Source organism: Lepidochelys kempii, chromosome 15 (assembly GCF_965140265.1).
Source record: "Lepidochelys kempii isolate rLepKem1 chromosome 15, rLepKem1.hap2, whole genome shotgun sequence".
Lineage (NCBI taxonomy): Eukaryota > Metazoa > Chordata > Testudines > Cheloniidae > Lepidochelys > Lepidochelys kempii.
Window position 1 is genome coordinate 13,851,136 of NC_133270.1, and position 11,884 is coordinate 13,863,019.

Here is an 11,884-nt window from a genome sequence, read left to right on the forward strand (position 1 = left end):
GCACCGGAAGACCTCTGAGCGGGGATATAACCCGAAATGCAACACTTGAGGCTGCAAACTGTCCCCATGGCGATGGTTGCCAGGCAAAGAGTGAGGTATTTATATTTTGGTCCCTTGGGGCCTTTTAGTGGCGTCATCTCCACACAGCCTCTCCTGTATATTCATGGCTATAGACCCGTGTGTAGCTGGCAAGGTTGCCTTATATGGGCTGAGGGTGTGTGTGTGGGGGGGGGGTGTGGAGGTGGAGGGGCGGGGGGAGGATTGGTGTGTCTTGGGAAATCGGATGCAAACCCTCATGTTATGGCTAAACTCTCTCATCCTCAGCTTGAGCTGGGTAGAGGGGGGCAGAGCTGATCTAATCTGCCCAGAAGCCTCTTAGGGGAGTCCCAGGCCTCACTGTGGTGGGTGGCATGTTTACAACACAGGAGCAGCATGGGTTAGACCCACGTCCGGGCCGATACCACAGAGCTACGGAGCTCATGATATTATCCAGAAACAAAGGATCTGGTTGGTTGATGGTTACGGTTGCTAAGCAAAATTTAAGAGAAGAGGGGTCATTGAAGTCATCCAGAGAACAAGCCCAACCTCAAACATTACAGCTAAGGAAATCACCAGCTAAGGGTACCTCAACAACTCTGACGTCAGCCTCAACATTAACACCCAGTTCACCCCTCCCCATAAAACAGACCCATTCCCAACAACTAGCACGCCAACCTCTATGTTACTATTTCAGAGATCACGCTACTTTCACTGATCTCAGTGGTTTCCTTCCAGATGCAAAGATGTAAATACCACTGAGCCGCCACTTGAGGGGGGTATTTGTTTATGGTGAAACACACAACTCGCAGACATTGCACCGTGTGCTGTGAGCCAGTCGGCAGGGTCAGTCCTTGGTTTGGAGACCCCCAAGCAGTGCTTAATTTGTGCCAGGACTTGCCAGGCCTCAGCCCCGGCACCTCTAGGCTTGGCAGTTCATAGCCCCGGCACCTCTGGGCTGGACAGTTCATAGCCCCGGCACCTCTGGGCTTGCTGCATCAGTTATGAATGTAAAAAAATTCCTGGAGCCCCGGCACCTAATTGCTGGTGCCCCGGCACCTCTTTCATTACAAATTAAGCCCTGCTCCCCAAGGGAAACTCAAGAGGCTTCAAGGAAGCGGAGTCGGGGACTCAAAAGGTGACATGGGTCCCAGTCAGTCAGCACTGAATGCAAGGTCCCAGTGTGGCGTCAGTAAACACTGAGCTGGGACAGGTGCTGTATTTCAGATGAAATGTCAAATCGAGGCTCTGAGCACCAGTGTATTAAAGACCACATGGCACTTTTGGTAAGAGCAGGGCTGCTTGTGCCAACGTCATGCTCGAATTCTAGCCATTTGTCTACTTGCATGGCTGTCACCTCTCTGGCCTGTCCCCTGCCCTGGGGAGTCCAGCCCCTCTTACCAGCAGTGCTGGGAAAGAGACCTCTGCAGCCTTTTCTACTTCCAGAGACTGCTGCTGATGTCTCCCCTCAGCTGGCTGAACTGCTCCTTGGTAACTGGCCACGGACCCTCCTGCAGCACTGCCTGCCGCCCATCTGGCCACCTTCCCTATTGCCCACCCAAACCTGCTAGTTGGCCCGTCACGCTTATTCGGCAGCTTTAATTGTCTACCTGATGATTAATTATCGAACTGATTCATTAACTGATTTAACTGCCATTTTTAATTCTCTCTCTAAGTAATGAATTCATTATTTAACATTGATTCTCCTCCTCTTCTGTGAATTGACTGCTTCATCCCTAGTCCCCCCTCCTCCTTCACCCCCTTCAGCTCATTCAGGAATGGCTGCTCTGTGCCCGTTAAACTCACTGCCATCCACGACCCCTCATCTCCATCCAACCCTACACACTCAGTCAGTGCAGCCTGGTTCACTGATGGACACTGCCACCGCAGCTGCACTTGCCTATACTGGCCTTATCTTCACCATCCTGCTGCCCTGAGGTGATCCAGTAATGGTCACCCACTTTCTTCCCCTCTTTTCAGTCCATCAGACTCTCCTCCCTCTACCTTCTGCATCACTTTCATTTACGGTAGAGGTTCCTCATAATGTTGGAGAGACAAGGTGGGTGAGGTAATAGCTTTTACTGGACCATCTTTTGTTGCTGAAGGAGACAAGCTTTTGAGCTACACAAAGTTTTGTTTAGCTCGAAAGTTGTTTCTTTTACCAATAGAAGTTGGTCCAGTAAAAGATATTTCCTCACCCACTTTGTCTCTCTTGTATCCTGGGCCCAACACAGCTACAACAACACCGCAAACTTCATAATATTATTAACACAAGATTTTCACATTCAAAATAGGGGCTTTCAGCTTGAAGTGTGATAAGAATATCGCCTGCTACCTAGGACAAGGGCTGCCAGCCCTCTAGCTCCAGAGCAGAACTCCAACACTCGCTGCCTAGGAAGGCCTGATGGATGGACCGTGTTTGTGAGGGTGAGCTGATCCGGGTTTGGAGGCCAAGGGAGGCAGTGAGGGTGAGGCTGCTGGGTGAGATGGGACAGTGTAAAAGTTGAACATTATGGACAGTGGTGATAAGGGATTGTGAGGCGAGGAAGAGTTGGGAGTCAAAGTGTGAGGGGGAAGGAAACTCTCCAGCCCAAAATGTCATTTTTAATATGGGGTCCCGTCAGGGAACTGGGAGTTCTCCTCCTCCAGGAGAAGCAGCACAAGGAAATTTCCATCCAGGTCATTTCAGTTTGGCAATTAATTTCTCTGATCATCTTCTTTCCATTATCCACTCTCCCCTGTTGTTATTTCTTGAAAAGGTCAATGTGCTGGGGTTGCATTGATGTGGGACATGTCTCCTCTGAAGCATGTGCTTTGGGCTGTCTTCACTGCAAGGCCGTGGGGGCAGAGCAGGGTTATTATTAGGGTTACTTATCACACTGTTTCGTCATATGCACACTGCAGACTACGTCCCTGAGTAAGGTGAGAGATTTTTTTTCTCTTTCCTACTCAGACGCACGCCCAGGTTGCAGCCTCTACTGTCAATTAATGGTGCCTGCAGACTCTACGAGCAACATGAGCCTTTGGAGATAGAGAGAGACAAGAGGACATGGGATAAGCATGGCTCTTCTCGTTTCTGTGTTAGTGCTTTCCTTCTTGCAGGAAGTGTTCGTTTCCCTAGGTAAGCAGAGTTGCACCACTTGGGTATTCTCCTGCTTTGGGCATTTGGGAAGTTTGCTCAGTGGAAGAGCCAGATGTAAACCTGCAGTACTGGGGTTGGGGTAGCTTACAGTGGAAAATGGAAAGATGAAATATTAAAGATGAGCCTGAACCCTAAACCCAGATCAGAACTGCCCAGAACTTGGAGAAACTCAGAATCCAAACATGGATCTGGCCCATTCCTCTAATGAGCTAAACCAAACCCCAGATCCACACACCTCCAGATCTCTAAAGGGCTTGAAATCTGGGTTTGAATTGAATTTTGTGGACCACGTCTAGCTCTGTTAATTAGGGCTGTGTTTTCTTGCTGACAATCTTTATACGTTGTTTGAATTACATTATTTCTGGTGCATCAAAGGAGAATTATTCTTTTTGGATTTTGTTTTTTATGGAACTTGACATACAAACTGTGCTGAATCCAGATTAGCAATGAGATATTCACCAAAAAGAGTACCTGCTTTTATATAGATGGAAAAATGAGTGAATAAAAATGCTTTTGTGATGAATAGCAGGTGTAGTTTTCTTCTGAACTGTGTTCAAATGAAAAAATATATATTGCAATGTATATGTAATTATGCTTTAGTATTCAAATATAACTCATGATTGCAGTCTAAATTGGAGCATTAACATGGAAAGTAGATGGGACCCAGTTGCTTTGAAATGGAAAAAAATCCCTTTTCCTATATACAAAGAAACAATTTAATTGAATTTAATTAGGTTTTTTTCCCCCGTCATGTTTTCCTTTGGGCTCTCTAGAATGATGAGATTAAATAATTAGTTCTTGGCATTTATAACAAAAGTAAATTGAGTAATATAATTGATAAGGAAATATTATCTAAGTAGCATTAAATATTTGGGGGAACAGGTTAAAAATTGGGGGCATTATTGTGTATCAAACTAGACTTTATTGATATCCAAAAATTTAAGAAAGAACATTTGTAAAATCCTTGATAGTTCCCCTGAGATGAATGAAAGCCTAGGGCACTTATATTGCCTATCCTATAAAGTTATGTTCAATCTAAATAAGATTACTTTATTGAACAGAAGGCACACAGAGCATCAGATGGAGGTGGTGTTACCAATAGTATCTGATTGTACAATTAACTCAGAAAAACACAAAACCCCGTCACATCATACACAGTAACAGAAATGTAACAATGATGCACCCCCAAGGACTCCACAGGGATTAAAGTCAAGGTCAGCAATGAGGCATATTGTTGGACAATGTGATAGAAGCTTGTAACACTGGAGACTTGTCTATGTTGTGTCTGATCTGTGGCTAAACAGAGAAATTAATTCTCCAAGGTAGTCAGTCTGGCACCTTTCACCAGCGGTAAATTAACACACACACAAAAACTAACAGCAAATAAAATGGAAGTAGGTTGAACTAGCTGATGTCATTCCCTACAAAACAGCAAGGTCCAGAGTTTGCTGAGACGCCTGCTTTTAACTACACTTTTCTGTTTTAGGTTCTAGGGAAAACCCTCCAATGATCTCGGTAACTGAAGGGGAACCCATCTCCTTTGAGTGTTCCTTTGATGGATCCCCTGCTGTTGGCAATCCATTCTACGAGATAATCTGGATGTATGAGATGACCCATAAAAATGTGTCCAAGAGGATCCTGTCCTTTAGGATGACTCGTCCCAATACCAGTGTCCCGGTCTCAATCACTGAAGGCCATTTTAGGGGTCAATTAGACTTTGAAAAGAATACCAGCTCTCTCTTCATCCCCGAGGTGCGGGTGAATGACAGTGGCCTGTATTACTGTGAAGTGATCATAGTGCCACTCCCTGTTAAATCAAGAACAAACGGGACTCATCTCATTGTCACGGGTGAGTGTCTCCCTTTTTCTCTCTCTCCTGTTTCTTTCTCTCTATTGGACACTCGGCTGCGTGTGCATGAGAAATCTTAGCTCTCTTGCTTCCTATGAAATAAGACTTATGATGCAAGCATGTTTATGAATTGTTTAAAAGCTTCTTCAACATATGACCATGCAATTATATTTCAACTATAGCAATTTTCTTGTCAATATTTCCATTGCATCACTTTAGTTGAACATTACACGGAACATTAGCTTATTTATCAAACCAGTCATGTCACTTACATGTCACCATCTCTAGTGCTGGGAAATTGTACATTGGTTGTAATTCTCTTAAATATGTCACACCATGCATGGACTATCTGGAACCCCTGAGCTTAATGTGCTCCAAGACAAGTTTTGAGCTTACACTGGTTTGATTTAAAATACATATATATTTTATAGTGTGAGATGGCTCCATAATAACCTGTATAGTTGAGGAATGGGTGAGAAAAATTTGCAGTTTGCTTACAAAAAAAAATCATATATGTACATGGCTTTTTGTGTATATTTTCTGCAAATGAATTAGCAAATTTTGACCAAAAAGGCAAATTTGCCATATTTTATAGCAATGGTAGACTTTCTAGTAGATACTTTCCATCCCTAAGACAAAAAGTATACTATAAATTCTAGTTATTATACCTACTGTATTTCCTTCCTTGAATTTATGAGACAGAGTAATTATTTGTCTCCCCTATACCATTATACAGAACCTTACTCTGTTTTCAAAAATGTCCTGCTAATTTAGCTGTGCTAAATCTAAATATATTTATGGAATATTTTCATAATAAAAAACTTATTTGAAAAAAAGTGTTCCTGATCTTTGTTATTTATAATAATATCTTAGACTATTTTAATGGACAGTTATAAAATAAAAGGAGTACTTGTGGCAAATTGGTTAGTCTCTAAGGTGCCACAAGTCCTCCTTTTCTTTTTGTGGATACAGACTAACATGGCTGCTACTCTGAAACCTGCCATTATAAAACAGTAATCAAATTGAAAAAATAAAAACGTAGTTCAGAGTTATGGAATTTAAAGTTGCTTTTATAACAGAAGATCTATATTAGTCTAAAAACAAATGGTCTATAGAAATCTGCTGATTTTTCTAATATTGGACTTTTTTAATAGCTGGAACAAGATCTATTTTCTGGAATCTAGTTTGTTAGATCTATTAATTCAGGATGGGTACAGTCATCATCATCATCAAATATATTTAATATATCCTAGGTTTTAAATAAATTACCGCACTCCTTTTGTTGTACATGGCCCACTGTCAGTTGTTTCAGAAATATGATGGTTTTTTACATTTGAGAAGGAGCCATCAGTATTTTGAACAGAGTTTATTTACTCTTAATACTTTCCCGGCTTTTCAAAGGGATCATTGATCTGATCCAAAGACTCCAATTGATTTCAATGGGTTTTGGATCAGGCATTATCTGGATGAGTAAGGTGAGAACGATTTGGCCCTATCTGTAAATTCCCCAGTTCTTAATCGTGGGAATTAACCTTAAAAACGTAATTTCTGCCTTATGCATTGTAAAATTTATTGACCTTGCATCTCTGTCTGTCTTTTTCCTGACATATGATTCAGGGACAAGAGGTAAACATTTTTCTTCCACAAATAAAACACCATCTCTTAAATGTAAGTAATGATGTGCTGTTAATTTAATGCATTGAATTAATTAACTGTATTAATTCACTGTAATGCAAAGATTCTTTTATAATCATTAAGGCGTGTATGGATTTATAAATAAACACTGTTATAATAAGTCAGTATTTAGGGTTGGATTTTCAAAGGCGCTGAACAGGGTTAGGCACCTAAACCCCAGTAAAACTCAATGACAGTTCCTGAACTTAATGCATGTTTTAATATTAATTTCCAAGTGACTACTGACTACAACAAAAATTACAGCATTAGCAGTATCCCTACAACATTTCATTTCCTGTGGATTGTTGTAAGATGTTCATCTTATTTCTCCCTCTCTTTTCCCTTGTTCTTTAAGCATATTTTTATATTAAACTAATTGTTTTGGCTGAATGTTCATACTTTAATGCATCGGGAACTGGATTGTATCAAACAATTGAGAATTCAGAATTCAGATTCCTTGCACAAGAAAACTGCAAAGGATTTTCTTGTTTTTTACATATTAGCAAAACCTTTGCTCTTTACCCTCTTTGGATATTTTAGAAACACATCAGGGCACTTTTAAAATACAGACACTCAGTTGTGTGTCTGAAGAAGTAGGGACAGTGATCGTTGTCACGCTGTCTGGAGTGGCTCATGACAGCTCACGATCGTGAGTGCCTACCTCTGGGCTAACTGTCAAAAGCAGGGCAGACACCCCATACTGGTGGTATGTTCTATAATTAGATTTCACCAAATGAGTAACAAATGAGAACTCCTAGATCACTGTAACCGTCTTACCAGGGAGTCATTGTCTGTCCCCTTAAGAGTCTAAGACTCAGACTCTCCAGTTATCTTGCCACCCAGGCAAGCTGGATTATATGATTAATTGTCACTTACACCCATAGGCATAGTTTGACTTCTATATTTGAGGGGGCAGCTCCGGTCAGGCCAATGGGGCCACATGTGTGTGTATGGGGGAAACTCAACAACTGTCCAAGGCTTGCAGTTTGGAGGGGCGGGGGCAACGCCCCTCCTTGCCCTCCAAAACTATGCCCATGCTTCCACCAAAAATCACAACATATTCAGGTTACACTCAGTCCCAAGAAACCAGTCACTCTCTGTGATAGAACGTACCCCTGTGTCCACCTCCCACCCACTACTGAAATAATCTTTGTAGAAGATATGTCTTGTAAGGTATCATTTGAAAACTCATAATTGTCTGGTCAACATTGTCCTGTAAAATATGTGTGGCAACACTGTGACATTGTAAGATGCCCCTGTATGGTGGTGTTAACACATGTTCCAAACCACAGCCCTGCCCAAACAGAAGCTAGCAAACAGGTCTGTCCTCAAACCAAGGAATGTGTGCTCTGCCTAATTTGCATTTAAGCTATAAATGGAGTCATCAGCAGGAAGGGAAACAAAAGAGTAAGCTGATGCCTCAGCCAGGTGTAAACAAGGCTGATGGGCCATTGCTTGCTAAGTGGCTATGTTTTGGCAGGAAAGGGGGCAGGGGCAAAAAGAATCTGCATTTTAGCAAAGAAACAGCATGGAGTTCCTGTCCACACAGACTGCCTGGCCAGCGCCTTTAGCCCGACCGGAAATGCTTCTCAAAGCTTTGCAGTATTCACACAGAGACCATTTGCAGCATGGCTGTATAATAGCATTGCTTATGGTGCCTGGCTGAAAAAAGAAACCCTTTGAAGTGCAGCAATGTTGGGTTTTGCAAGTCCAGTGATTGCTATCAAGAAAAAGAGCTGGGGATCAATCAACGGAAAAACTTAAAGCATCCACAAAACCACAAACACACACCACCTGTTCACACAGATACTGACCTAAGTGTGTCTGTTATATATGTTGTGTATTTGAGTCTGTTTACTGCTGGTGAGGTGACTTATTGGTGGCTGATTAGTATTGCTGATTACTCGTGATATGGAGCTAGTGTTACAAGGCCTTTAGGTAACAGTGAAGTAATGTGTGATACCAACTAACAAAGATTGTCCTGAGACAATCCTCACTGCATTTGCTGCGTAACAAATCTGTGGACAAGGGATGAAGTTATGAAGGTAGCAGGTTGAATTTATGAGGAGGTAAATCTGATTCACAGTTGATTGTATTGGTAAATATGTGAACAGGGAGTGAAAATCACATTGTTCTGAGGTTAGGACTTGCTCTATTCAGTCTTGAAACAGTGCCAAAAAAAGATAAGTATCTACTTCAAGGCGTCCTGTGAAGGACAGTTTCAGCAGTGGGTTTGTGGGGTTTCTTTTCCCTCTTTTAACATGTATGAAAAAGGACTTTTGTAAGGGGCTTTTGGCTTATGTTTTGCCTTTGAAATATCAGGAATGTTAAGTACGGTTTGGCTGGGAGACTTGCTGCAGTCCTGCATGTTTATTGGAGTTGTCTTACTAGTCTATTCAGTGTCTCTTATACGATAGTACCTGAGCGCCTTTCTCATCCTTAATCGAAGGGGCAATATCGCCCGAGGCTTTGCACAGGAGCAAATGGAAGGGATTCAGTTTTCTTTTCTTTTTTTGACTTTTCACAAATATTGTTTGTTCTCCTTTATAGCCCCCGCAGACCCAGTGAATGTTCTGCTGATCCCCAGTCTGACTGCTGGGCTACTTCTGTTCCTCCTTGCTTTGGGCTTGTATTTTACATGTAAGTAGTTGCTAGTAAAGACGTGCAAACAATCTCCCCTGCCTCTCTTTAGGCATCATCATACACTTTGCAGCCATGGTTTGTTTTAAGTTACTGTTGTTGTCTCAGTGAGGTACAGCAAATCTTCTGGGAAATGACCAGTTCAGGATGTCTTTCCTGAATTCAAACATGGCTCCATGCTATTTCTCTTCTTTATTAACAAGTCTGTAACATTTTTTAAGTTCAAAGCAAAGAATGAGAAGTTAAGAAACCTTTTAATTATGACAGGGTGTGATTGGGGCAGGAGCAAAGCAGCCATGTTCTAATACGGGGTGGCCAAACTTACCCTCTGAGCTGCATATGATAATCTTCATAACCTTGAGAGCCAGCCGGGGCTCAGGGCTTCAGCCCTGCAGCACAGTGCTGCGGCTTGAGACTTCTGCCCCACGTCCCACCACCCCATCCCAGGGCAGAAGCTCCGAGCTCCCCGCGACCAGCCTGTTAGGCGGAGAATGGCGAGGGATGGGTTGGTGGGCTCCGGGAGCCAGACGTTACCTGTAAAAGAGCTGCATGTGGCTTGGGAGCTGCCATTTGGCCACCCCTGTTTTAATACCTAACAGCTAGGGATGGTCACCAAATCTCCACACTCTTTATATCTCCAGCTCAAGGTCTCACTGATACGCTTCCACACTTCAGGCAGAATTTCCAGTGATGTTAACGGGAGTTGCAAGCATGGATCAGAGTGAGTGTTTAGCCCCTCAGCTGCAAGAGCCTGCTCAAGGGCCAACTGGAGTCAGTGGAAAGATTCCCTTTAATTGCAAGGGGTTTTAGATCAGGCCCTTTTGATGTAAAATAAATTAACAGAAGAAAAAAATTGAAAGCCTCTACAAAGCAAGAACCCAGCCTATAAATAGAGACACTGAGGTAGAATTCAGCCTTTCCCCTCATGCCTGCATTCCAAGTCATTCCATAATATGCATGTGTCCTTCTCTATTTTATATTAGTAAAGCGCCGAATCCAGGCCAAGAAACCGGAAGTTTCCCTGGAAATGTCTGATCCCATTTGCAGCACCCCTACCCCTGCCCAGAGAGACTCCTTTACACAGCCCGTCGGCCATGAAATGATCTATTCAAAACTGCAGTGGAGTGAGTACAGTGTAAGTGCTGATCTCTGTATCGAAAGTGCTCAGATGTCATTCCAGTCCCAGCGGAGTCACTTGGAGAACGAATGTAAATGATGATAGCTGTAACTGTTTGTACTTCTGTAGCATCTGAGGCTTTTTAAGTGCTTTACAAACCGCACTGTATATTTTGAGGTAGGTGGATGTTCCTATCTTATAGTTACCGATGAGTAAACTGAGGCATAAGCTGACTTGCCCTAGGTCACGGAGTGAAATTCACCCCAGTGCAGAGGGCTTGTGCAAAGCCTCTGCACCTCCTAAGCCCCACATAGGAACTGAGCAGGGGATCCACTGGCTGAGTGGCCGCGTGGGGGTGTCTACCCAGTATGATGCACCATGAGACAGATCTCTGAACTGGCTCGGCCAGGCCAGCCTGGAAGGCCCTATTTTTGGAGGGCAGGGGAAAGTGACACAGGTTCATCTTTACATGAATCCAGGGGCCCGGGATTCCCTGCAGCTGGCATGGAGAGACTGCGGCTGCAATTGCAGCTCAGACACTGAAGAGCAGCTGCAGTTGTGGGGGCCATGGGGCAGCCCAGCATTCGGGCCCCGCTCTCACTGTGGCTGATACATGGAGCTGCCTCATTCACTTCATCTCAGCCTCTTCTGCCTTGAGCTGAGGATCACAGCTCAGTGAATGTCACTGTTCCCTGTGCTGATCTGGGGTTCTGCTTGTTTTCAGATGGTGTCCTCTCCAACGGGCAGCTCTCATGCTGGCGAGCCAGTGACAAAGAAGAAGCCCAGAGCAGGGACCAGTGACCCAGGGACGGACACTGTGTATGCCGTACTTCAGGCATCGTGAATGTATTCACCTCCGTCTCGTGTACCACAAATGTCTCCAGCAAACACCCCTTTTCTTCAGTGGTGTGGCTCTGGCATGTAATAAATGTACTGATGAAAGTAGTGTGATTGGGTGAAGCTGATCTTTAGGTGGATACAGTATTCCTCAGGCCCCTATAATATTGCTATGAAATGTCCAGTTGGCCTTTGTTGTTGAGGCCCAGTGAGAAGGGTCTGAGGTCCCTCTCTCCCCTCCCCGTCTCTGATTGTATTGTAACAAACTCTGCCATCTTCCTCTCTGCCACTCACCCAGGGATGATAAGCTTTGTAATGATACCTTAAAAGAGACCTTTTGCATAAAGCATATTCCAGTTACATCATATTCACATTTATAAGCATATTTTCATAAAGTATATGGAGTGCAATGTCACAACGTGTGGTACTAACATTAACACTACATGACACAGACCGAAAATAGGGGCCACAAGGAAATCAATCTGTGGCGCAGGGAGTTAGGAATGCTCTGGGGACAGATGTCTTTCATACTGTCACAGTGCTGGATATGCCCAGCTTCACATACTTGCATTTCTCATCTGAAATGTCT

General features: G+C 43.5%; 1 protein-coding gene across 2 annotated transcripts; it reads left to right on the forward strand.

Moving 5' to 3' along the window:
• The first annotated feature begins 12 nt into the window (after positions 1-12).
• Positions 13-11,387, forward strand: LOC140898835 (uncharacterized). 2 transcript variants are annotated; one of them, XM_073313319.1, is made up of 8 exons: positions 13-95; positions 2,331-2,463; positions 2,990-3,157; positions 4,665-5,027; positions 6,645-6,695; positions 9,252-9,341; positions 10,325-10,476; positions 11,183-11,387. In XM_073313319.1, the coding sequence occupies exons 3-8, from the start codon at positions 3,097-3,099 to the stop codon at positions 11,300-11,302; spliced, it is 837 nt and encodes a 278-aa protein (XP_073169420.1). In that variant the 5' UTR covers positions 13-95; positions 2,331-2,463; positions 2,990-3,096; the 3' UTR covers positions 11,303-11,387. The 2 variants fall into 2 exon arrangements, with proteins under 2 accessions (XP_073169420.1, XP_073169421.1); XM_073313320.1 differs by lacking the exons at positions 2,331-2,463; positions 2,990-3,157 and having other exon boundaries at positions 71-95.
• The last annotated feature ends 497 nt before the right edge of the window (positions 11,388-11,884 follow it).

Bases quoted from the DNA above. Each gene is read 5' to 3' on its own strand.
- LOC140898835 (XM_073313319.1), top strand. From the start codon at position 3,097: ATGGCTCTTCTCGTTTCTGTGTTAGTGCTTTCCTTCTTGCAGGAAGTG. The intron at 9,342-10,324 runs GTAAGTAGTTGC...ATTTTATATTAG, and splicing joins TTTGGGCTTGTATTTTACAT to TAAAGCGCCGAATCCAGGCC. The intron at 10,477-11,182 runs GTAAGTGCTGAT...GCTTGTTTTCAG, and splicing joins TGCAGTGGAGTGAGTACAGT to ATGGTGTCCTCTCCAACGGG.